Source organism: Protomyctophum parallelum (genome assembly GCF_964188405.1).
Source record: "Protomyctophum parallelum genome assembly, chromosome: 11".
NCBI lineage: Eukaryota > Metazoa > Chordata > Actinopteri > Myctophiformes > Myctophidae > Protomyctophum > Protomyctophum parallelum.
Genome location: NC_139707.1, coordinates 10,697,183 through 10,722,960, shown reverse-complemented (window position 1 = coordinate 10,722,960; position 25,778 = coordinate 10,697,183). Strand labels below are relative to the sequence as shown.

The window sequence follows — 25,778 nt, the reverse complement described above, 5'->3', positions numbered from 1 at the left end:
ATTTATTTGTTTGTGTCGATGCGTATAAGAAAAACCACAAAGATGGACGTGGGGCTTGATGTGTCATCAGTGAGTCAAGGTCACTGATCTGTCATGAATCATCACATACACTCATGTCATAACGGCACAGCTGCAACCATCCATGGTCTTTGATAATAATAGATATTTATACATATTTAAATTTACGCCAGCACTTTTGAATTCATAAACACATGGTCTAAATTGATTAATCTGTGATGAATCACTTAACTATTACTTAACTATTACTTAACTATTAATTACAGTAACTATTACTTAACTACTTAACTACTTAAATACTAATTAACTAACCCTATTGTATACTTTGCCGTACGTAATCGGTATCACACCGTCCTTCCCTGGCTGAATCGGCCAGTGATTAGTCATCTGCGGGTGGACACGCATGCACGCACGCACTCCATATATGGGCTGAATTTGCGACAGCAGGTCGCATTTACTATGATCCCTGACCCTGATTTACTATATATATGGGGTCCCCGGACCCCTGGAACTCACTCAAGGACCCCTGGCGGTCCCCGGACCTGCACTGCTCCTCAGACGCCTCATTTCCTAAACCCTTTACCCTGACACTCTGAAATCGCTGACAGACAAATGCTGCTTGCGGATTGGCTAGCGGTGATGTCATGGCCACTAAATAATTGATTTGTGTGTGTGTGTGTGTGTGTGTGTGTGTGTGTGTGTGTGTGTGTGTGTGTGTGTGTGTGTGTGTGTGTGTGTGTGTGTGTGTGTGTGTGTGTGTGTGTGTGTGTGTGTGTGTGTGTGTGTGTGTGTGTGTGTGTGTGTGTGTGTGTGTGTGTGTGTGTGTGTGTGGGGGAAAGTGGAAGTCCCTGCTGTACTGTTCAGTGGGACGAGAGAGGTAGGGAAATCAATACCAGAGAGAGAGAGAGAGGACACTCAGACAGTACACATCATAATGTAGAGAGAGAGGAGGTGTTGCCATGCCTGATTATTGTAAGTTAAAGTGTATTAAATGTAGTTGCTTTTTTGGGCTTGCTTCCTAAATGCTGTTTATCCCATTCAGGACGGGAACCCCTTTTTGTTGTTTTAAGCATTATGTTATACTTTAGCTGTTGAAAAATGTGGCGCAAATCTTTGAATATATATTCTTTCAGAGTGAACGTTTTTAACTAAAATCTTTGCTTCTGGCGGGGGCTCTGGAACAACATATGTTCAGATGGGGGTCCACGGTCAAATACAGATAATTCTGGGGGTCCTTGACATGGAAATTGTTAATCACCACTGACATATTAGAAACATAGGTTTATCAAAAAACATTTAAGATTTAGAGAACTCAGTCCTAAATGAGAACCACCATGTAAAGGACGCCCAAAATAATTTGTATTTGTCCGCCGACCGCCCCCCATCTGCAAACAACAGTTCTAAATCGTTTTAATTGCAGATTTATTTTCAATACAACAATAGTGCTGCACGATTAATCGAAAAAAGGTTGCAATCTAGATTCAGAAACCTATGCGATCTAATTTCTAAATGTGAGCCAGAAGTGGAAGTGTCCTTGAGCAAGACACTGAACCCCTAATTGCCTTTGATGTGCAGGTTGGTGCCTTGCATGGTTTCCTCCGCCATTCCGCTGCCATCCCCACGGTGAGTGAATTAAAGCCACAGTAGTTATGGCTCCCAGGTGACACATTTTGAAGAACGTAGCAATGTTCAGAAACTACAGAAAATTGATATTCCCCTTTTGAGCAAGAATGGTGCAGCACTCATTTACAAACGGCCCATAGTGTGTATTAGGTTTAAGGTGTTCATGGTTGCATGTGTGTCCTACTATAGTTTGCGTCTTTTGGTGCTTGTTTCCATAGACCCGTGTTGCTTAAATCCCTCTCACAGAATCTGGCAACACACAGAGATAGACAGTGAGACATGAGCAGATGGATGGTTGGATGGATGGATGGATGGATACCGTACATAGTGTGAGTGTGAATTGAACTCCACCCATCCCCCCCACCCCCACCGTCACCATGCTAGGCTAGGCTAGCTGATGACTATCATCATCTGTCAGGGAGACGGCCAAGGGAGGGAATGCTACTGTATAATATGATGCTGTCTAGAGCTTGTATTCCTCCTGGCCATGCATACATGAGGCTTTATACTTAAAGGAATTATGACGACTATATGTATGTACAGTAAGAACACTCCAGTACTTCTACAGTAGGTAATATAGGTTTACTTTTTAGACTGTTTGTTTATACGTTGTTGTGATTCAGGGTTAGGCTCAAGTTAACTCAGCCATTTGTAACTTACTGTTGTGTCTTTAAAGAGTGTTTATTTTTCTGTGTGTTTCTTCACATGCTGCAAAGTGGGGGCTGACTGCTACTGTACTGTACTGTACTGTACTGTACTGTACTGTACTGTACTGTACTGTACTGTACTGTACTGTACTGTACTGTACTGTACTGTACTGTACTGTACTGTACTGTATAGGCTATAATGATATGCTGTCAACTCAGTGAGAGCATGATGCTGTATTCAGTGTTTCTCAGTGCTCCCTGTTCGATCCATCCATCCATCTTCAACCGCTTATCCGTAGTCGGGTCAACAGCTCCACCAGAGAGCTCCAGACTTCCCTCTCCAGAGCAACATTAGTGACTTCCTCCTGGGGGATCCCGAGACGTTCCAAGGCCAGTGAGTCAATGTCATCCCTCCAACTGTGCCTTGGTCTGCCCCGGGGTCTCCTCCCAGTGGGACGTGCATCGAGGACCGCCATAGGGAGATGCCCGAGAGGCATCCTAACCAGATGCCCCGAACCACCTAAGCTGGCTCCTTTCCAGGCGAAGAAGCAGCGGCTCTACTCCGAGTCTCTCTCGCGTGACTGAACGTCTCACCCTATCTCTAAGGGAGACGCCATCCACCCGTCGAAGAAAACTCATTTCGGCCGCTTGTATTCGCAACCTTATTCTCTCTGTCATGACCCACACTTAATCACCATCGATGAGAGTAGGAAGGAAGATTGCTCGGTAGACAGAGAGCTTTGCCCTTTTGATAATAAATGATCTTGTATTGTTTAGTTGCGGACGGTGTCCCTTGACAGACCATGTCTAATTTCTGTTCTCTCTCTCTCTCTCTGCTATTAGAGTGAAACCACAGACCGTCTGAAGCTGACACCATCGATGCGATCTGAGCACGAGGACGAGTGTCGGCACCGGGCCAGCTGATGCTTCATGTCCACTCCCCGGTCGAGTCTGGACGTCTCCCCAAACCCCCTCCTGACTCCCCCGTCGAGGCTGGACGTCTCCCCAAACCCCCTCCTGACTCCCCCGTCGAGGCTGGACGTCTCCCCAAACCCCCTCCTGACTCCCCCCTTCACCACTCGCCCCCAGTTCAGCTTCTCTCGCTGTGTTCTGAAGCCTCCATGTGTATTTAGCTAAGTAGAGCAATCGTTCCGCCTAAATCGGTGTAATTTCTGGCAGCGTTTTTGGCAAGCCCCGTGCCGCTGAAGTGTGTGTGTCATGTTTTGGCTTAAGTGAATCCCCCCCCCCCGACTCCCTGACGTGAGGGGAAGAGCAGCTTCTCTCTGGATGAGAGCCCTGACGTGAGAGGTAGAGCCACCAGAGAGAGGGCCCTCTCCCTCCCTGGACGAGAGCTCCATGACTTTATACTGGTCAGTGAGAGGAGCTACATGACTTAGTGGTCAGTGAGGGAAGCTACATGACTTTAGTGGTCAAACATTATAGTCGTTAGCTAGTAAAGCATCTACAGTCCTGTCCCCCATTCTTAAAATCGTTTTACTACCGGAAGGATGAACACAAGGGAGATGATCTGAATGTCGCCAACATATGGGTGATTTCTTTTGCACTCTACCTGTGAACCCGTGTGGCACTGAAGACCTAGGCCGGCCCCCCATCCCAGGGAGAAGACCCGGGCCGGCCCAGGGAGAAGACCCAGGCCGGGCCCCGGCCCAGGGAGAAGACCCAGGCCGGCCCAGACATGGAGGGGCTGGACGTTGTGGGCGACATCAGCCCCGCGTCGGAGGCCACCGAGGAGGACTTCCTCCACTGCCTGGGCGGGAGTCCCGACGCGGGCCAGAGCCATGCCAGGGTAGGCCCGTCACAGTTATTACATAATGATGTGTTGTGCCCCCCTCCCCCCATCAAACAATAATGTTTGGTCAAACCATGTGACTTCCATTGGAAATGCATTGGGGCGGCCATTAAACACGGACAAGACAGCCGTCTAACTGTGTCTCACTGTGACAGTCCTACAACAACTAGTCTTAACTGTGCCTCACTGTGACAGACAGTCTACAACAACTAGTCTTAACTGTGTCTCACTGTGACAGACAGTCCTACAACAACTAGTCTAACTGTGTCTCACTGTGACAGACAGTCCTACAACAACTAGTCTAACTGTGTCTTACTGTGACAGACAGTCCTACAACAACTAGTCTTAACTGTGTCTCACTGTGACAGACAGTCCTACAACAACTAGTCTAACTGTGTCTCACTGTGACAGACAGTCCTACAACAACTAGTCTTAACTGTGCCTCACTGTGACAGACAGTCCTACAACAACTAGTCTTAACTGTGCCTCACTGTGACAGACAGTCCTACAACAACTAGTCTAACTGTGTCTCACTGTGACAGACAGTCCTACAACAACTAGTCTAACTGTGTCTCACTGTGACAGACAGTCCTACAACAACTAGTCTAACTGTGTCTTACTGTGACAGACAGTCTACAACAACTAGTCTTAACTGTGTCTCACTGTGACAGACAGTCCTACAACAACTAGTCTAACTGTGTCTCACTGTGACAGACAGTCCTACAACAACTAGTCTAACTGTGTCTCACTGTGACAGACAGTCCTACAACAACTAGTCTAACTGTGTCTCACTGTGACAGACAGTCCTACAACAACTAGTCTAACTGTGTCTCACTGTGACAGACAGTCCTACAACAACTAGTCTTAACTGTGACAGACAGTCCTACAATAACTAGTCTAACTGTGTCTCACTGTGACAGTCCTACACCAACAAGGGGGACGACGTGGCCTCCAGGCAGAAGGCCAGCAAGCAGCTGCAGGATGCGTCCAGCGTGGCCCTGGGGAAGCTGAGCTCCAGCGGAGTGTGGGGCCTTCTGGCCCCCCGGGACCAGCACCCTGAGGTCAGTGGCCCTAGGGGGGGGCTTTTGGCTCCGGGGGGGGGGGAGCATGCAACCAAATATAAAATGACTTATACTGGATCTCTTGTCCACTAGTCCCTTTCTAACATTTTAGTCTAGTTTTTATTTGTTGACGACATGTTCATAGCTTGGTTTCCATTTAGTTTCCGTCAGTGAAAAAAGGTGGTTGAAGATCATGTTTCGTCATAGTATTAGTGTAAAAGTGAAAATCCATTACTGTATTCTATGATTTAAATTCGTTTTTAAATATTGTATTATTCTGTCTCTATAGGTGGGACCCCTGGGCCTGGCCTGGACCACCGTGCCCGGGGACCACCAGGGGACCCCCCCCTCTGCCTTCAGTGTGCTGGGGCTGGGGGGGTTCGGGGGCGGCGGGGGTCTCCGCTACGGCAAGAGGTGCCGCGCGCGCTCCACCAACGACCTGGCAGCCCAAGCTAAGGACTGCACCGCCACCAGGTTAGAAACACACACACACACACACACACACACACACACACACACACACACAGACAAACACACACACACACACACACACACACACACACTGATAACACCGGCTAATGTTATGAGCTAAACTGGAGGGCAGGAAAGATGCACATCGGAGACAGCGCTTTCACCTGACAAATATGACCATGTCATAATTTCTTGTTTTTCTGTTATTTGGTTAGTTTTAGTTAACTCACTGTACTCCCGTTGCTGCTCCACCAGTAACTGTAGCTCCACCACCACCTCCTCCACTACCTCCGCCTTCAAGAAGGGACACAGCCGCTCGCGCTCCGACGTCAACTACCGGCCCTCTGCCTACACCGACAACGGCCTGCCCACGGTGGACGGGAACGCGCTCAAGAACATGGCCCTCAACCACCTCAGAGAAGGTCAGTTGGCACTCTACCTCTCTGTGTGTGTGTGTGTGTGTGTGTGTGTGTGTGTGTGTGTGTGTGTGTGTGTGTGTGTGTGTGTGTGTGTGTGTGTGTGTGTGTGTGTGTGTGTGTGTGTGTGTGTGTGTGTGTGTGTGTGTGTGTGTGTGTGTGTGTGTGCGTGCGTGCGTGCATGTTTTATCAGGCTGATATTTCTCCTATCTTTAGACACTTCAAACCTATCACCCCCCCGCCCCCTCCCCTCCATTCCAAATCTCTGTGATCTAACCGTCGCACTCGCAAAACAGCACTTTGAGATTTGTTTCAAATGTAAAGTGCGTTATAAATAAAATGTATTATTATTATTAACAAGTCGTCGAGTCCCGGCCTCTCATGGCGTCATGGCCCGAACGGGGGGAGGCTATTGGTTAAGAACGGAAGATCTTTTAATGGCGTTCCTGCAGCATTTATGGCGGATGGCAGCGTGGCGTCTTCGTCACACTGACGTACGTTGAGAGGGTCCTTGACAGGAACATGTCTGGGAAGAAGAGAGCGTCATGCATTAGGAAGGGACGAGCCGCGTTAGACATGTAGTCCTCCTGTGTTTGCATTGATCATGTCTGAGCCGTTCCTGTCGGGACAGAGAGGTTTTCAATACAACGAGACGCCGGCCTCGTTCCCCTCGTCTCGCTGTCGGGACCGAGAGGTTTTCAATACAACGAGACGCCGGCCTCGTTCCCCTCGTCTCGCTGTCGGCTGGAGCATCCTCGCTCAGAGAGACGCCTGATAATGACACATGATGGTTATGAGGATGATGGCCTGAAATCACACAGCTGTGTGCCATCGCAATTGCACACGCACACACACACACACACACACAAACAAACACGCTCACACAAACGTGCACACTCACGCACACGCGCTCACACACGCACACATGCAAGCACGCACGCACGTACGCACGCACGCCTCGCACACTCATACAGGCACACGCACATGCACACACACTCAAGTCTGAGTCAAAGAGCTCGGTGCAGTTTGTTTTGTGTGTGTGTGTGTGTGTGTGGGGGGGGGGGGGGGGGGGGGGGGGGGGGGGGGATAATAGGCAGTAATCCTGTCAGCAAATGGGGCTGAAATGAGTCGAGAGGAGAGGCGGTCCAATTACCCTGCCCCCGATACTAGCGGGATTATTTAGCATTAGCATAATGTGTCTGCCAACAGGCGGCAGACCCTTTTTCGGGGAAATTCAGAGTCGGACGGCTTTTTTTCTTTCTCCACACAGTGTGACAGGTGTGTAACAGTGATGGATGTGTGTGTAGGTTCAGCGTGTCACCTTCACGCCTCCCTGCTGGTGCCTTGCTCATTTACCTTCCCTGGTGTTGTCTGAAGACATTAGGACAGGAATCTTCAAGGTTTATTTATTTTTTAAATCCAGGCCAAGTAGTGCTGCACAATTAATGGCAAATTGATTGAGATCTAGATTCAGACACCTACAAGATCTAATTTCTTAAATTCTAAATGTGATCCAGAACGGCGCAGCACTAGTTTGCTGTCCAGTTCATTTTAGTTACTCTTGTGTTTTTGCCACAAAAGGGAGACTTTAAGAGAGGTTTAAGTCTTTAAGCACTTTGATGTCGTCTGTTTAAAACCACAGTAACCACAGCTCCAGGTGACACATTTTGAACGTATTGTAACTAATGTTCAGCAACTACAGACTAAAGACAATACATACTTTTGAACGTTATGTGAGCGTAGAAAATCTACAGCTAGTGTCGGCGATGAGATTGTTTGTAGAACCACTGCTCTAAGTCACACTTTAAAGGTCCTTTCAGACGGGCATGGATTAACGCAAACATTAAACTCTGTTCATAGAGCGTGGCAGCCCCGCCCCCTACCAGGGACCAGGAAATGATCCCCCATTTTCCTCATAGACATTTCAAAAAGTATTTATTTGAAGACCTTTTAAGCCTCGTACAAAGCCAACTCGAGTTGTGACAAATCATGGCAACAAACACAATTTTTTGGGCCGACCAAATAATTAGAAAGAAGAAGAAAACGGCAGGTTACAACACTTTTTTTGTTGTTTTTCTTCTTTGTAATTATTTGTTTGGTCCAAAATATTGTGTTTTTATTGTCATGAATTGTCACAACTCGAGTTGGCTTCGTACGACGCTTAAAAGGTCTTTAAATAAATAGTCTTTGAAATGTCTATGGGGAAAATGTATTGGGAATCAATTCCTGGGCCTGGCGTCGTCATGAAAGGGGCGGGACAGCAACGCTCAATTGTTCATTAAACCTGTAGGGCGCCCTTAAAGAAATGCAGGTCTCATTGAAAATGAATTACTAGATGTGTAACTCATGTTTTATTTTCTTCTCTCAAAGTGTGGTCTATTTCGGTACTGACCTCTCCCCAGGTCTACCAGTTTAACATGACCTTCTGTGTTCCTTTCAAATGTCTCCAGTGGAAATGTGCGTGCGTGCGTATGTTTTGAGGCCTTTAGCTGGAGTGAGAGCAACGTAAGATGAAGGCTAATTGTTTCTCACAACACACACACGCAGACACACGCATCGGCACCAAACTAATTCTTATCTCGACTCCCTCCAAGCATGAAGACCAACCAATCGCCAATCAGAGACCCTTCCTTCTTTGGGGCCCTAATACAACCTCATTTGCATATTCATTAGCAGAGCTTAAACAGAGCGCTTTGTTAACATAAAGAGCGGTGTGTGTGTGTGTGTGTGTGTGTGTTAACATGCAGGGACTCAGACTTGTGGTGACAACTGTCGAGCTGCAGTGTTTGTGTAAGATGGATGGGCCGTTTAGCCGCGGCCGCGAGCCGCGTCAACAGCTGCCACATAGCGTTTGGCACGACTCCTTCCCTCTTAAAAGAGCTTAATATAATGAACACAAAAACGGCAAGATGCAATGTCTGCCATTCAGGCTCATTTCGGTGGCTGTTTTCCATTTGTTTCAGTTAGGGGGAAATCACCTCTGGAAGAACTGCAAGAACAGGGTTTGATTGAAGTGTCGCCGAGTGTGCTCATTTATTTAGGTTTGTTTTTGCTTAAAGGGGAATACCACTCATGTTCAACATTGTCATTAATATACCTTAGAGTTGTTGTGTGGAAATAATAAAACTGGAGATCTGGAAAAAAATCTGTAACATTATGAAGTACATCTTCGTGATGTCACTGAGATGTACTTCATAATGTCACTGATGTTTCGCACGCACGCACGCACGCACGCACACACGCACGCACACACACACGCACACTGTCACACACACACAGACACACACACTGGGGTCCCACGCAACACATTTCTTGCAGGGTTAGACGCGAGCCTTGATGTTTTGGTTAGAGATAGCGGCGCCGTGGCAGGAAAAGACGGCATTGTTACAGTGGTCGCTGAGAAAACATGGAGAAACTCTGCTAATCTGAAGACCGGACCACCCTCCCCTCTCTGCCCTCTCTACAGCGACCCACCCTCCCCTCTCTGCCCTCTACAGCGACCCACCCTCCCCTCTGCTCTTTCCTTTTACACTGTCTGTCTCCTGCTCGCTTTTCAACCCCGTCAGCCAGTTTCATTTTAAAGAGGTGGTTTTCAGCGTATTTCATATCGAGGTCCATTATTTACTCTGCATTCCAGCCACGGACCACCAGTTTACCCAGAACTAAAGAATGTGTCCACATTTCCATGCTGCATTGATGTTGGTATCATTTTTTTCTTTTTTTCTTAATTTTTTATCCACGATTTTGTAACCCAGTTTTCTTTTCATCCAGTGCCAATTATCTAATGTAATCCTGGGCGCTACACTTCCTCTGCCAACCTGGGGGGGCAGCGGACTCACCTCATGCCTCCTTCTATGCATGAGGAGTCCAAGCTGCTTCTTTTCACCTGACAGAGGGGAATTTCCCCGGCCGGACGTAGCGCGTGGAAGGGACACGTTATTCCGACCAGTTCCTTTCCCCTCCATCAGGCGTCCCGGCTGGCCAGGGGGAGGTAGTTTTAGAGACAAGGATTACGGCATGTTTTTGTGAGGGTATCTACCCTAGGGGACACGGGGAGAACATGCAAACTCCACCAATTGGTATCATTAAGAGAGATAACAATTCTTCTACACCCAGCAAGCACGGTCGAATTAGCTGGACGAATTAGTGACGTCTCTTTTGGGGCCAGATCAAGTCAAACCAAGACTAGTCAGATCTGGCCCAGAATATCACCTGATTTCCAAATAACGTCAAGACGTCATTTGGCTTGCTGGGCATTCTCTAATTGTGTAGACTTCTTGTAAATTAAGTAATGCAGATGTCTAACAATAATTTAACTCTTGAGATCCACTGTTCTAAACCCCCCCTCCCCCCCAGCGGATAAGGGCAGCAGCAGTGGGGGCAGCAGCGTGGTGAAGCGGGGGCAGCTGGAGCAGCGGGAGGGCCCGCGGGGCCGCTGGGCGCCCTGCCACGTTGAGCTGACGCCCTGCGAGCTGCGCCTCTACACGCTGGACAGCAGCGCCAACCTCACGCTGGGCACCGCCTACTCCCTGTCCCACTGCCAGAGCCTGGCCTGCCCCGCCCCCAGCGGCGGGCAGCCACAGCCCAGCGACCCCCGGACCCTCCAGGTCAGTGCGGCCACTGCGTGATTTATTTATTTGTGACCAGATTTTGACTGAGAGCTTGCCATCGCGCAAACGAGTTAATAAGCACAGGCAGACTCTTCACATACTATAGCCCCATAGCGTGTCTGACTTCTCATCCGCCTCTCGTTCAAAATATGAACTCTTTGGAGCTTTTAGCGATATAATCGAATCGAGAACAAGGTAAACTAGCAAAATATTTCTCCGTTTTTTTTCCGGAATGTTTCCAGGGAAGGGGGGGAGGGGGTGTTCAGAGTAAAAGTGGCCATGTCTTTCCGGCACCCCTGAGCTCCTATTTTGAAGGAATCCTGGGAATGATTGTGTTAATTGATCGATTGTCAATCTAATCTAGTCTGATGATCGGTTGGCCCCCGTCTCTCTCTCTCTCCAGGCCCTGTTCTTCAACAGCACCCGAGTCCAGCTGCGGGCAGGGAGCCAGTGGGACGCCCTGGAGTGGAGGAGGATGATGTGGGAGAGGGTGCTGGCCGCCAGGCCGCCGTCCCACACCCAGAGGGTGCCGTCCGAAGCCCAGAGGGTGCCGTCCCAGACCCAGACCGCCAAGGAGAACCAGCAGGTCAGCTAAGAGGCCTAAAGCCCAAAGCATACTCCACTAGGACAGGTCAGACACTAAAGCCATTTCGGGTTCATGATATCGCTACATCATGTTGTAGTATTGGTTTGTATTCAGCAATCATCCGGAACTTCCTTTTCCCTCAAATCGATTTTTCTCAATAAAAGCTACAGGCTACGAGAGCTTTTATTGTTAATCTTCCAGATTGAGGGAAAAGGAAGTTCCGTTTGATTGTCCCTGCCTGATGACTACAAAACAATGACTACAACATGACGTAACGATATGATCCTGATGACTACAAAACAATGACTACAACATGACGTAACGATATCATCCTGATGACTACAAAACAATGACTACAACATGACGTAACGATATCATCATGATGACTACAAAACAATGACTACAACATGACGTAACGATATCATCCTGATGACTACAAAACAATGACTACGACATGACGTAACGATATCATCCTGATGACTACAAAACAATACTACAACATGACGTAACGATATCATCCTGATGACTACAAAATAATACTACAACATGACGTAACGATATCATCCTGATGACTACAAAACAATACTACGACATGAAGTAACGATATCATCCTGATGACTACAAAACAATACTACAACATGACGTAACAATATCATCCTGATGACTACAAAACAATACTACGACATGACGTAACAATATCATCCTGATGACTACAAAACAATACTACAACATGACGTAACAATATCATCCTGATGACTACAAAACAATACTACAACATGACGTAACAATATCATCCTGATGACTACAAAACAATACTACGACATGACGTAGCGATATCATCCTGATGACTACAAAACAATACTACAACATGACGTAACGATATCATCCTGATGACTACAAAACAATACTACAACATGACGTAACGATATCATCCTGATGACTACACAACAATACTACAACATGACGTAACGATATCATCCGCTCCCGACCGGATCACACGGCACTTTTGGAACAGAGACCAGGCTTTCCTCCGATGTGGAAAGCCTGGTGAGGCGATGTTACCCGACTGAGAATAGCCATCTCGGCCGCTTGTATCTGTGATCTTCTTCTTTCGGTCATCATTACTATAGGTGAGCGTAGGAAACCCTAAAGTCAAATCTGATCAAAATGTACAAGTTTACCCTAACCCTAACGCTAGTTTCCTTCTCCTCCACTAGGTGGCGATGTTCCCCACGACGCCCATGTCTCCCACCTCGACCCCCTCCCCGTCGGGCCTGGACACCCGGCCGGACCACACCCCCACCCCGGCCGAGGCCACGCCCTCCCCGCTGGCCCCGCCCCGCCCCGTCCGGCCCACCGCCCTGCCCCTGTTCACCCAGCGCTGCCAGGAGGTCCTCAAAGTGGGCCTTCTGCACAAGGTTATTATTATTATTATTATTAGATCGTGCAGTATGTACGAGCCATAATAAAAACTCAAGATACCATTTAAAAAATATATATTTTCAGTTGGATAATCATTGAGAAGAACTACAGTAAAACTAAGGGATTTTTGTCTATAATTTCTTTGTTTTACAAAACACACAATACAATTTCAGTTAGTAGTTAGTTTTCTTTAAATATATATAGTTCCTTATTTCATACTTTCACAGGATATATACATTATACACTCATACACACAAACAACTTCACATACATTTACAAGTATTAGTAGTATCATAGCGCCCAGCGATTTATAGCAGCGGAGCACATTTAGCGACGGACCGGATGTTATTCCCGGATGTGGCTGAAGTAGCTAAATGTAGCCAAAACACTCTTGAGGCGATCGACAACAACGGGAGGTATGATTAATTCTATCGCGACTAGCGACAGGACCGCGTTGGGCCGTCTAACACAATCTTTTCTTAGAATTGGACGGAATGATTTAGATCAAGAGTTATTAACGTTTTAAGATGTTCGGTCTCGTTGGCTAAACGGGGGGGGGTACATTTTCGATGATGTCCCACCGGAGGGATGCGATCGGTTTTGATATCAATAATATCCGTCCTTTTGATCAATCTCCGTCTTGAGTGCTGGGCGTTACTAATCGATAGGGCGGAAGAACTCTGTCCTGTGCGCTCAGGGTGTTCACGGAAAATCCTTCTTTTAAAACCCATTCTAGGCGGGAACCCCTTTTGGTGTTAGCATCACCTTATGCTTTAGCTATTGAAAAATAGCAGATCTACAAGCTCATAGTGCGCCACCGAGTGGCGCACTACGAGCTTGTAGGTCTGCTATTTTTTTTAAATCGAAGAACGACTGACATAGAAACATAGCTTTTTCAGAAAACTGTCATTTTCAAAGAGACATTTTTAGAATCTGATCTCAGGTCAGAATGGGTTAAATGTTAGTGTTGGTTATTCGGTTAGTCGTATAGTAACCTCGCTGCTGCTCCACCAGCTGACGGAGCAGAACAACTGGCGGGCGTTCACCTTCGTCCTGACGCGCTCCGCCCTGCGGGCGTTCCCCACGGAGGGCCGGGGTCCCGTGGCCGAGCCCCTCTTCCAGCACCCGCTGGCCTGCTGCGTGGCGGTGCAGCACGGGGGCCCCCAGCAGGAGAACGCAGACCCCTGGAGCGGCGCTCCCGCCCACTCAGGATGCCACTTTCAGGTACGGTGTTGTTTTTCACGTGCACATTATCTGCCATAGGCTTTAGAAAAAAAGTTCAAAAGTTCTCCGGGTCTGATATGGATGTAAGATGAAGCCTGTCAGTAAATCGCCATCTTTCTAGATCCGTTTGGGCCCAGCTGGCCATTGGCTGGCCCAGACAACGAGGCGGGACTTCCCCCTTCTTCTTCGTTGGTTTTTATTTTCACTAGAGCGGGGGGGTGGTCCCGATCATAGACTGTATACGGTAGCCATGCCCCTCAGAACATACTCGACTTTATGGTAATCTTTTTAATAAATGGGACCATCATTTTCCAAAAAGAATATTATGACATGAGAAATGAGACTTTAAACTAGTGACTGGAAGCAGAACGTATTCATGACCATGTTTAATAAGGTAATACAGTCTAGGTGAAGTTGGGCCCAAATACATGGATCTCTATGGAGCTATGGGTTTTTTTGGGCCCAATGACAGCGCCACAACAGGCCATTATATAAACTTTCAGGAAGTCAGGATTTCCTACTGACTTCAGACACTATTGGCTTCACTGCCCCCCTGGTTTAGACATACTATTGGTCCGACTGTCATTAGACCGACCAGTGGCTCAGGGGTAGAGTGGCTGGATGGTAACCGCAAGGTTGCCAGTTCGAACCCTGTGGGCTCCCCCAGAGTTAGTGTCGAAGTGTCCTTGAGCAAGACTCTGAACCCCTAATTGCTCCTGATGTGCAGGTTGGTGCCTTGCATGGTTTACACCGCCATCGGTGTGTGAATTGGGTGAATTGATGCACAATCTATGTAAAGCGCCTTGGATAAAGGCGCTATATAAATGTACCATTTACCATTTAGACAGACAGTCAGACCTGTATTTTCTCTCTTCCAGGTGGTGTTCTCCTCTGAGGTTCTGGAGCTCCGGGCAGACAGTCAGAGCTCGGCTCGGGACTGGTCCGAGGCTCTGCGGCAGGCGGCAGGCGCCCAGAGGCCCGTCCGGAGGGAGGCGGAGGAGGTGGGCGGCGAGGCGGCGCCAGGTAGGACTGTCACCATTACTACATTTAAGGTCAACATTAACACAATGAGCCCCGGGATTCCTTCAAAATAGGAGCTCTGAGAAATATTTTGCTTGCTTACCTCTCGTCTTCCATTATATCGCTAAATAATCCAAGGCGTTCATATTTTGAACGAGAGGCGGATGAGAAGTCAGAAATGAAGAGCTTAGTATTTCCATCAGATCAAAACCACAGAGAGCGCCCTGGATTAGGAGAGACGAGGCATATAGTAATATCTGGGTGGAGCATTCATTTCCAACTTGCATCGTTTCATGTAGGCCAGTGCCCAATGGGCACCGCTCTAGTTGTTTAAATTCGCAGTTTTTAATTACTTTTAAGACTTAGGCCTACTTGATTCTTCTCGGACAGAGTGACTCGGGTGACACGTTCGGATGACGTAACCGGAAATGGGCTCGTAATGGCCGCATGCGTCTGCGCTGCGCTGCTGTTCCTCGTTGCTCTTTGTTGTCGGGTCCGCGGGGTATTTCTGACACTATTACAACATTTTAACCCATTTTGACCTGAGGACGATAAATCCTGACATCCGGACATGTTTTCTCGTCACGTGCTCAGCCGCGGCGGCGCCAGCGGCTGGCTCCTCCTCCTCATCCCACAACGGCGGGGGCGTGCTGCTGAGAGCCAGGCCGGCCAATCAGAGGAGGCAGAGAGGAGACTCCGCCCAGCGAGCCAAGCGCCAGTCCGTCACCACTTCCTTCCTGAGCATCCTCACCTGTCTGGCTGTGGAGAAGGGCCTGACGGCCCAGAGCTTCAGGTGTGCAGGTACGCACGCACACACACGCGCGCACTCACGCACGCACGCACGCATGCACGTTGGTGTGATTTTTATTTGTTGACAACAATATATTTATCATAGCTTGGTTTTTATGTAGTTTTTTTTATCATAGCTTGTTTTTTATGTAGTTTTCGTCTGTGAAATATTTTGACATTTCCTGAAATTGCTGTTTGCTTCTGGAATGGGAGGTCCCTGGGTTTTCAGATGGGGGTCCGCAGCCAAATACAGACAATTCTGGGGGTCCTTGACGTGAAAAAGGTTGAGCACCACTGACATAGACACATAGGTTTTTCTAGGTTTTTCCAGGAAACTGGAGCATTGAAGGAGCACATTTTCAACCGTGTACTATTTTCATAATAATGTTGATCAATAGAGTGAATGGGAAATCAAGTGGCAAAGTGAGTTTAATGTCTTTTAACATCATTTAATGCAATCAGATTGACTTTTCTGTGTGGCTGTATGGGCTGTCAAGGCCAGAAAAGTTTTTTTGCCACTCAGTACAGGCGTTCTCGCTTAACTTCCGGGTATGAAGATGATGTCACGCGCATACCCTCTATAATATGGTCAATTGATCTCTACTGGTGACCAATTGACCATATTAGGGAGATCAACGGGCATCGTCTTCCTTGATTGGTCAACCCAAACCATCGGCTTCACGGATTGGACAAACCTTGGGTGGTGTTTGTGTCTCTGTGCGAATATAAGTGAAGACGCAGAATATTCCATGCATTTACACATCACGACATGACCAATAGGATACCATTGACCAATAGGCTTCATCCACTGTGGTGCTGTTGTGAGTAATGTTACGCTGGGTGGTGCATCTGAGAGGGCCAGAAACAGCCATTCAGAGAGCTGTGACAGTGAGGCACTGTGTGTACTCCTTTGGAGGTCACAAGGATCACATTGATGTGCACGTCTTCAACACAGTGTCTTTGATCTGGAGGAAGTTGACCCCAGAGACCCCTGGAAGAGGAGAGCTCCACCTTGAGGTTCCATTCATGCGCAGTGGCCACACAGCTGTGCTGATAGAGTATACTGTCTACCTCTGGGGAGGGAGGACTAACCAAGGTTACTGCACTAAGCTTTATGCATTTGATGTTGACACCCACACATGGTTCAAACCACAGGTTTCTGGGACCGTTCCAGAGGGGAGAAAAAATCACTCAGCCTGTGTCTTGGGGAAGGTTATCTTTATCCATGGAGGATTAACCGTGACTGGCTACACTAATGACATCTACAAGTTGGACACCAACACAATGGTCTGGCCTTTAATTAACGCCAGAGGAACTCCACCTCCTGCTTCATCATATCGCTCTGCCACCATCATCGGGACAAAGATGTTTGTATTGGGTGGCGGGGGTCACATCATCAGAGTGTTTGACACAGAGACCTACCACTGGATGAACACACCTTCTACACAGCTTCAGCCAGAAGGACGCTGGGATCACTTTACCTACAATGGAGAGCTGTACATATTTGGTGGCTATATTTGGTGGAGACATGGCCATTCCTTCAATGATCTGTTGAAATTCAGTCCAGAAACCTTCTCCTGGAAGAAGGTTGAGCCGAAGGGGGAAAGGCGGGGAGGGAGGTTTAATAGGTGCTGTTGCATGGTGGGAGATCGTGTCATCCTCTTCGGAGCAGAGAACAGACCAGGTGACCTGTATGTCTTAGACTTCAGTCCTAGCCTCAAGACATTATGTAAGCTAGCAGTTATTCAGTACGGTCTGGAGCAGTCTGAACTCACACACAACATCAGGTGGGAACTGGAACAAATGGACAGGGTGTGATACGCGCGCACGCACGCACACGTTCGTGTGATTTTTATTTGTTGACAACAATATATTTAGTCTTAGTTTTAGTCATCATAGCTTGGTTTTTATGTAGTTTTCGTCAGTGAAAAAAAGGTACTCGACGAACTTTTTCTTTTGCCATGGTTTTTAGTCGAGGAAATCAGCACTCTCTGCTGCCCACCCGCCATACCGCTGGTGGCAGGTTGGAATCTGCCATTCTGCACTACTACCACATCCGACCTCCAGGTGGCTCCACTGGTCCTAAGCAAACATCTTGTGGGAGCACTGCTTAGGGCTAAACCAGACACCTGTCCACGTGCACACACACACACACACACACACACACACACACACACACACACACACACACACACACACACTGCTTCAGGGAGACTTCCCTCCTCGACACACTTCCAGCCAACCTATTTTCTCAGCCCTTCCCACCAGAGGAAAGTAAACATTGAGCATAGATGTGATTTATCAGAAAAGAGCTGGCGCCTCTCTCTCTCTCTCTCTCTCTCGCCCACCATCGGCTACCGCCTGCCCCCCCCCCCCCCCCCCCCTCCCTTCTGTTGTGATTTAGTGGCAGGTCAAACATGTCGGCATAGGTTTATGTAAGCACAGCTATCTGCTAATGAGTGTGTGTGTGTGTGTGTGTGTGTGTGTGTGTGTGTGTGTGTGTGTGTGTGTGTGTGTGTGTGTGTGTGCACCTCACGAGGGGGGCCCTGGAGGGTAATGTAGGTCGATGACAGTCCAGCCCGGCTCTCTGTTCATCCGGCGCTGGGCCATTACTCTGGTGTTTACCAGGAGAGGGAGATAGGCTCGGCTTAACCCATTCTGCCCTTAGATCAGATTCATACGAGGTTTCCGCCGGACAAACACTGGGTCTGATGAACCCATTCTGACCTGAGATCAGATTCTAAAAATGTCAGTCGTTCTTCGATTTTTCAAAAATAGCAGACCTACAAGCTCGTATCGCGCCACTCGGTGGCGCGATATGAGCTTGTAGATCTGCTATTTTTAAATAGCTAAAGCATAACATGATGCTAACACCAAAAGGGGTGCCCGTTCAGAATGGCTTAACCAGGCCAGGAACCCTTTTGGTGTTGGCCTCATGTCGAAATTAAAAAAAAAAAGTCTTCTAAATCCTGACAGTTTTCTGAAAAACCTCATGTTTCTGTATCAGTGGAGCTCAATATTTCATGTCAAGGACCCCAACAATTATCTGTATTTGATAATGGAGCCCCATGGAGCCCCCCCCCCCCCCCCCCCCGGAAACAAAGATTTTAGTTTAAAACATTTGCTCTGAAAGAATATATATTCAAAGATTTGCGCCACATTTTAGCTATTTTTCAATAGCTAAAGTATAACATAATGCTAAAACACCAAAAGGGGTTCCCGCCCAAAATGTGAAGACTTGAGGCCTTCTAAAGCAGTAGATCAACGTAGTCACACACATCATTTTAAATAGCCATGTGCGCCGAAATGGGATGCTTTCCCCTGTTTAAGGGGCTGTTAGAGGTTGGATTCTCTCCTCGGCACGCCCCAATATCCAAAAACAACTGTTCCCATGTTGTTATTGACTTAGAAAGTGTTCTGTCGTAAAACAGCAGTGGATTGACCTGCAACTATACAAGGCAATCCAGGGTCATATAATCCTTATCGTCAGGACACGATCCACACCCTACACACACCTTCATTCATACACACATGCACGCACGCACACACACGCACACACACGCACACACACGCACGCACACACACACACACACACACACACACACACACACACACACACACACACACTGAGATCAGCAAACAGACACGTTCCCTGCCACACCCTGGACAACACTCCCAAGTTGTTTTTTCCTTTCTTTTCTTTTTTAATTTTTTTTCAATTTTATCCCACGATTTTTGTAACCCATTTTTTCACCCAGTGTCAATTATCTAATATCAGCTGTTTTCAACCCTTTTCATGTCAAGGTCCATTATTTATTCTGCATCTGAGCCACGGACCACCGTTTGATGACATTTAGCCTCTCAGACCCATTTGAGCCACGGACCACTGTTTGATGACATTTAGCCTCTCAGACTAATTTGAGCCACGGACCACCATTTGATGACATTTAGCCTCTCAGACCCATTTGAGCCACGGACCACCATTTGATGACATTTAGCCTCTCAGACCCATTTGAGCCACGGACCACCGTTTGATGACATTTAGCCTCTCAGACCCATCTGAGCCACGGACCACCATTTGATGACATTTAGCCTCTCAGACCCATCTGAGCCACGGACCACTGTTTGATGACATTTAGCCTCTCAGACTAATTTGAGCCACGGACCACCATTTGATGACATTTAGCCTCTCAGACCCATTTGAGCCACGGACCACCATTTGATGACATTTAGCCTCTCAGACCCATCTGAGCCACGGACCACCATTTGATGACATTTAGCCTCTCAGACTCATCTTAGCCACGGACCACCGTTTGATGACATTTTGCCTCTCAGACCCATTTGAGCCACGGACCACCATTTGATGACATTTAGCCTCTCATAGGGCTCCATTTTTGTCACCACTAAACCCCTTATCCCTGAACTTCTTTGCCATTTTTTTTTTACTATTTAAAAAAACATTTTTGAATAGTTCAACTAGCCAATCTACATTGACATGTTGTGAGCTTGTAGACTGGCCATTTGAACTATTCAAAAATGTTAAGCAAAATAGTAAAAAAAAAGGCAAAGAAGTTTAGGGATAAGGGGTTTAGAGGTGACGAAAATGGAGCCCATAGCCTCTCAGACCCCAAAACCAGGCGCCCCGGCTGGCCAGGGGGAGGCAGTATAGAGACCGGTTCCTTTCCCCTCCATCAGGCGCCCCGGCTGGCCAGGGGGAGGCAGTATAGAGACCAGTTCCTTTCCCCTCCATCAGGCGCCCCAGCTGGCCAGGGGGAGGCAGTATAGAGACCAGTTCCTTTCCCCTCCATCAGGCGCCCCGGCTGGCCAGGGGGAGGCAGTATAGAGACCAGTTCCTTTCCCCTCCATCAGGCGCCCCGGCTGGCCAGGGGGAGGCAGTATAGAGACTAGTTCCTTTCCCCTCCATCAGGCGCCCCGGCTGGCCAGGGGGCGGCAGTATAGAGACCAGGGTTACTGCATGTTTTTTGTGAGGGCTTTGCCCCTCCATAATAATGAGGATGGCAGAGTGTGTTTTGCGTGTGTGCACATGCACATTCAGGGGCGTGTGTGTGTGTGTGTTTGTGGCGGTTTATTTTATACCATCATGGACACACGGTGTGTGGTTTTACCCATGGTGCTTTGCAGTTTCACCTTTGGTGCTGTCTTTGTTGTGGGAGGCTTCAAAAGGGGTTAGGAGGAGTGTTCTCTCTCTCTGTGTGTGTGTGTGTGTGTGTGTGTGTGTGTGTGTGTGTGTGTGTGTGTGTGTGTGTGTGTGTGTGTGTGTGTGTGTGTGTGTGTGTGTGTGTGTGTGTGTGTGTGTGTGTGTGTGTGTGTGTGTGTGTGTGTGTGTGTGTGTGTGTGTGTGTGTGTGTGTGTGTGTGGTGCGCGCGTGTGTGTGCGCGTGCATGCAGGTTTGTGTGTTCTTTGACCACAGGGACACACTTTTAACCTTTGGCTGTTATGTCTGTCTCCCTAATATTATATCTTTCACAACACTGTCCTGTCTGTCTGTCTGTCTGTCAATTTCAACGCAAACTTATATAAAATATCCCGTGAATATTCACTGAGTTAAAATGTGACAGATTTGACAAGCCTCAGCGCCTTCCCATCGCCTGCACCTCCCTCTTTACACCACAATTTGTCAGCCTAATAATGGCTTGTTCCCCCTGTACCCCCACCCCTCCCACCCTCTCTCTCTTTCTTTCTGTCTATTAGCGGGGTCTTTTTCAGGGTATACTTTAACAAAACTCAGAGCCTTTTCAAGCAGCGTTCCTGTTCACAACCACACAGACCATTTCAACTCCTCAGGCATAGTCAGAGCTGTTCACACACTGAGACACATGGAACTATGGAGGCCTGTACAGCCCCACAGAACGCACTGAGACACATGGAACTATAGAGGCCTGTACAGCCCCACAGAACGCACTGCACTGAGACACATGGAACTATAGAGGCCTGTACAGAACGCACTGAGACACATGGAACTATGGAGGCCTGTACAGAACACACTGAGACACATGGAACTATAGAGGCCTGTACAGCCCCACAGAACGCACTGAGACACATGGAACTATAGAGGCCTGTACAACCCCACAGAACGCACTGAGACACATGGAACTATAGAGGCCTGTACAGCCCCACAGAACGCACTGAGACACATGGAACTATGGAGACCTGTACAGAACGCACTGAGACACATGGAACTATAGAGGCCTGTACAGCCCCACAGAACACACTGAGACACATGGAACTATGGAGACCTGTACAGCGCTACAGAACACACTGAGACACATGGAACTATAGAGGCCTGTACAGCCCCACAGAACACACTGAGACACATGGAACTATGGAGGCCTGTACAGCACTACAGAACACACTGAGACACATGGAACTATGGAGACCTGTACAGCGCTACAGAACACACTGAAACGGTTGTTCCACGGCAGCACAGGGTGTTTGGACCGACGCACTGACAGTCCTACAGTCATGAGTCCCGACACCCTAGCCCCAAAAACCCAAATCCGGCCTAAACATAACCTCACTGAACCTCGGGACCAAGCAGGCACCGAACCGGACACCCCATGGGTACCGGGCACCGAACCCAACACGCTTGGGTACCGAACTGGAACATCCTTTGGTACTGGATACCGAACCAGACACGCTTGGGTACCGGGTACCGAACCGGAACATGCTTGGGTACCGGGTACCGAACCGGAACATGCTTGGGTACCGGGTACCGAACCGGAACATGCTTGGGTACCGGGTATTGTGCTAAGGAAGTGTATACACGTCTTCTGGTCCTTTTTTTAATGATATTAAACGGGATTGCTGTAATCCATGTTTTGACAGTGGCCACTGCTACAGTAGGCAACACCTTGCTCAGAGCTCCAGGTCATGTTTTCACAGTGGCCGCTGCTACAGTAGGCAACACCTTGCTCAGAGCTCCAGGTCATGTTTTGCGCACATCCGTTCACTTTCACCTTTACTACTTGATTACGGGTTCGTCAAATCTGTCTTTTCTCTCCTAATCTAATCTGACAAGCCTCAGCGCCTTCCCATCGCCTGCACCTCCCTCTTTACACCACAATTTGTCAGCCTAATAATGGCTTGTTCCCCCTGTACCCCCACCCCTCCCACCCTGGGACACATGGAACTATAGAGGCCTGTACAGCCCCACAGAACACACTGAGACACATGGAACTATGGAGGCCTGTACAGCACTACAGAACACACTGAGACACATGGAACTATGGAGACCTGTACAGCGCTACAGAACACACTGAAACGGTTGTTCCACGGCAGCACAGGGTGTTTGGACCGACGCACTGACAGTCCTACAGTCATGAGTCCCGACACCCTAGCCCCAAAAACCCAAATCCGGCCTAAACATAACCTCACTGAACCTCGGGACCAAGCAGGCACCGAACCGGACACCCCATGGGTACCGGGCACCGAACCCAACACGCTTGGGTACCGAACTGGAACATCCTTTGGTACTGGATACCGAACCAGACACGCTTGGGTACCGGGTACCGAACCGGAACATGCTTGGGTACCGGGTACCGAACCGGAACATGCTTGGGTACCGGGTACCGAACCGGAACATGCTTGGGTACCGGGTATTGTGCTAAGGAAGTGTATACACGTCTTCTGGTCCTTTTTTTAATGATATTAAACGGGATTGCTGTAATCCATGTTTTGACAGTGGCCACTGCTACAGTAGGCAACACCTTGCTCAGAGCTCCAGGTCATGTTTTCACAGTGGCCGCTGCTACAGTAGGCAACACCTTGCTCAGAGCTCCAGGTCATGTTTTCACAGTGGCCACTGCTACAGTAGGCAACACCTTGCTCAGAGCTCCAGGTCATGTTTTCACAGTGGCCGCTGCTACAGTAGGCAACACCTTGCTCAGAGCTCCAGGTCATGTTTTGCGCACATCCGTTCACTTTCACCTTTACTACTTGATTACGGGTTAGTCAAATCTGTCTTTTCTCTCCTAATCTACGGCGCTGTCCATGGTGCTGATCAGAACGCCGGCGTTCTGTCCTAACCTCTGACTTAACCATGCATCTCGTTTAGGATATTAACTCTTTTAGACCTGAAGACGATTCTACAAATCGGTTTTCTGAAAAACCTTATGTTTCTATGTCGGTCGTTCTCAAACATTTTCATGTCAAGGACCCCCAAATATATATGTAATTGGCCGCCGACCCGCATCTGAAAATATGTTGTTCCAGGGGCCCCCCTCCCCCAGGGGCCCCCCTCCTCCAGAAGCAAAGATTTGAGTTAAAAAAACGTTCACTCTCTACACTATATTCAAAGAAGGGGGACCTTCTGAAAGCTTCATGGGCCAAAGATAATAAACTTCAAAATAAAATAAAAACGGTCAAAATGACCTGCTACTGTTAAAAAACACTTAACCCATTTTGACCTGAGATCAGATTCTAAAAATATCTTCTACATCCTGACAGTTTTCTGAAAAAGCTATGTTTCTATGCCAGTCGTTCTTCGATTTTTCAAAAATAGCAGACCTACAAGCTCGTAGCGCGCCACTCGGTGACGCGTTATGAGCTTGTAGATCTGCTATTTCTTTATTGCTAAAGCATAACATAATGCGAACACCAAAAAGGGATTCCCGCCCAAAATGGGTTAAAGGGGTCCCGCCCAGAATGGGTTAAAAATGTTAATCAAATCAAATCAAATGTGTCTTGTATGAACGCCACCCTGTGCCGCTACAAGCGACCCAGTGATGTTCACACGCTCCATTAGTGGCTCCTGTCATGTCTCTTTGAAGCCATTTCAAGTCCACGGAGGGTTGGGGTGGCCCCGTCTTTGCATATGCGCGCCACGCCCTCCTTCCATACATATACGGCCGTCGTCGCTCGTTCAATCAAACATCAAAATGTTGGGCCATTTATTGGGTTCATTTTGTTTGGTTGGTTTGTTCGTTTGTCCCGGTCGAAATGTATTCAACTCATTAAAACATGCAGAATTTACAGGGTTTTTTTTTGTTCATACCTTTTGAAGGAAGGAAATGACCACTGGTCGTTTGATGCGGCCAGTGGTCCCCCCCCCCCCTCCCCCTCACACACACACACACACACTTAAAAAGTGCGTGTGCACGCACGCACGCACACTTTTTAAGTGCACTCAGGTTTGCATGACCCTTGTCACTCGGACAGAGCACATTCTCAGGACCCCTGAGACGTGCGTGCGTGCATGCTTGTTTTGTATTATTACTATTCTTGTGAGAGAAAACATTTAGTATACGAATTTGAGAAACACTTTTCCTGCTCCTCAACAGACACAATTGTTTGTTTCATGGTTGTTTTGGGGGTTTTGGGGATTTTATAATAATGTGTAAAAGATCAGGGTTTGTAAGTCGACCTTTAGAGGTCAGGTTTAGACTGGGGTTAGGGAGTGGACATTTATTTAGAGGTCAGGTTTAGATGGGGGTTTGGGAGTGGACATTTATTTAGAGGTCAGGTGGGATTTGGGAGTGGACATTTATTTAGAGGTCAGGTGGGGTTTGGGAGTGGACATTTATTTAGAGGTCAGGTTTAGACGGGGTTTGGGAGTGGACATTTATTTAGAGGTCAGGTTTAGACTGGGGGTTTGGGAGTGGACATTTATTTAGAGGTCAGGTTTAGACTGGGTTTGGGAGTGGACATTTATTTAGAGGTCAGGTTTAGACTGGGGGTTTGGGAGTGGACATTTATTTAGAGGTCAGGTTTAGACTGGGGGTTTGGGAGTGGACATTTATTTAGAGGTCAGGTTTAGACGGGGGTTTGGGAGTGGACATTTATTTAGAGGTCAGGTTCAGCAAGCCCCCAGTGAGGCTCTCCAACGTTGAGGCGCTCGGCCCTAGTGGTAAGAGGAGGGACTGCAGGCGGACCCGTGGAGTTATGGCGACAAAACCCTGTGCAGCTGGGGTTTAACATTGAGTGCGTTTGCACTTCCGCATTTTGGGCACCAAATTTGTATCGCTCCGGTTCAGTCTCTCTCCTTTTAATTTTTGCTCCCGATCATTTGAGCAACGGACTTGAACTCATGCTTCCTTCATGCCTGAGTGTCCAAGTTGCTCCT

At 48.0% G+C, this 25,778-nt stretch overlaps 2 protein-coding genes across 2 annotated transcripts in view; both read left to right on the top strand.

Annotated features, from left to right (window-relative positions):
* The window catches only part of plekhm3 (pleckstrin homology domain containing, family M, member 3), a 57,145-nt gene that overhangs the window by 1,322 nt on the left and 30,045 nt on the right, over positions 1–25,778 (top strand). Inside the window, exons 2-11 of the mRNA XM_083776567.1 lie at positions 3,132–4,095; positions 5,019–5,159; positions 5,449–5,633; positions 5,886–6,052; positions 10,403–10,653; positions 11,060–11,242; positions 12,460–12,660; positions 13,679–13,888; positions 14,767–14,911; positions 15,503–15,709. Of these exons, the coding sequence (XP_083632693.1) occupies positions 3,985–4,095; positions 5,019–5,159; positions 5,449–5,633; positions 5,886–6,052; positions 10,403–10,653; positions 11,060–11,242; positions 12,460–12,660; positions 13,679–13,888; positions 14,767–14,911; positions 15,503–15,709 (1,801 nt within the window). The 5' untranslated portion in view covers positions 3,132–3,984. The remainder of the gene's footprint in view (positions 1–3,131; positions 4,096–5,018; positions 5,160–5,448; positions 5,634–5,885; positions 6,053–10,402; positions 10,654–11,059; positions 11,243–12,459; positions 12,661–13,678; positions 13,889–14,766; positions 14,912–15,502; positions 15,710–25,778) is intronic.
* On the top strand, positions 16,724–17,515 carry LOC310866377 (kelch domain-containing protein 3-like; the record flags this gene model as incomplete). Its single annotated transcript, XM_083775984.1, has 1 exon — positions 16,724–17,515. One exon carries the CDS (start codon positions 16,724–16,726, stop codon positions 17,513–17,515), a length of 792 nt encoding a protein of 263 aa, XP_083632110.1.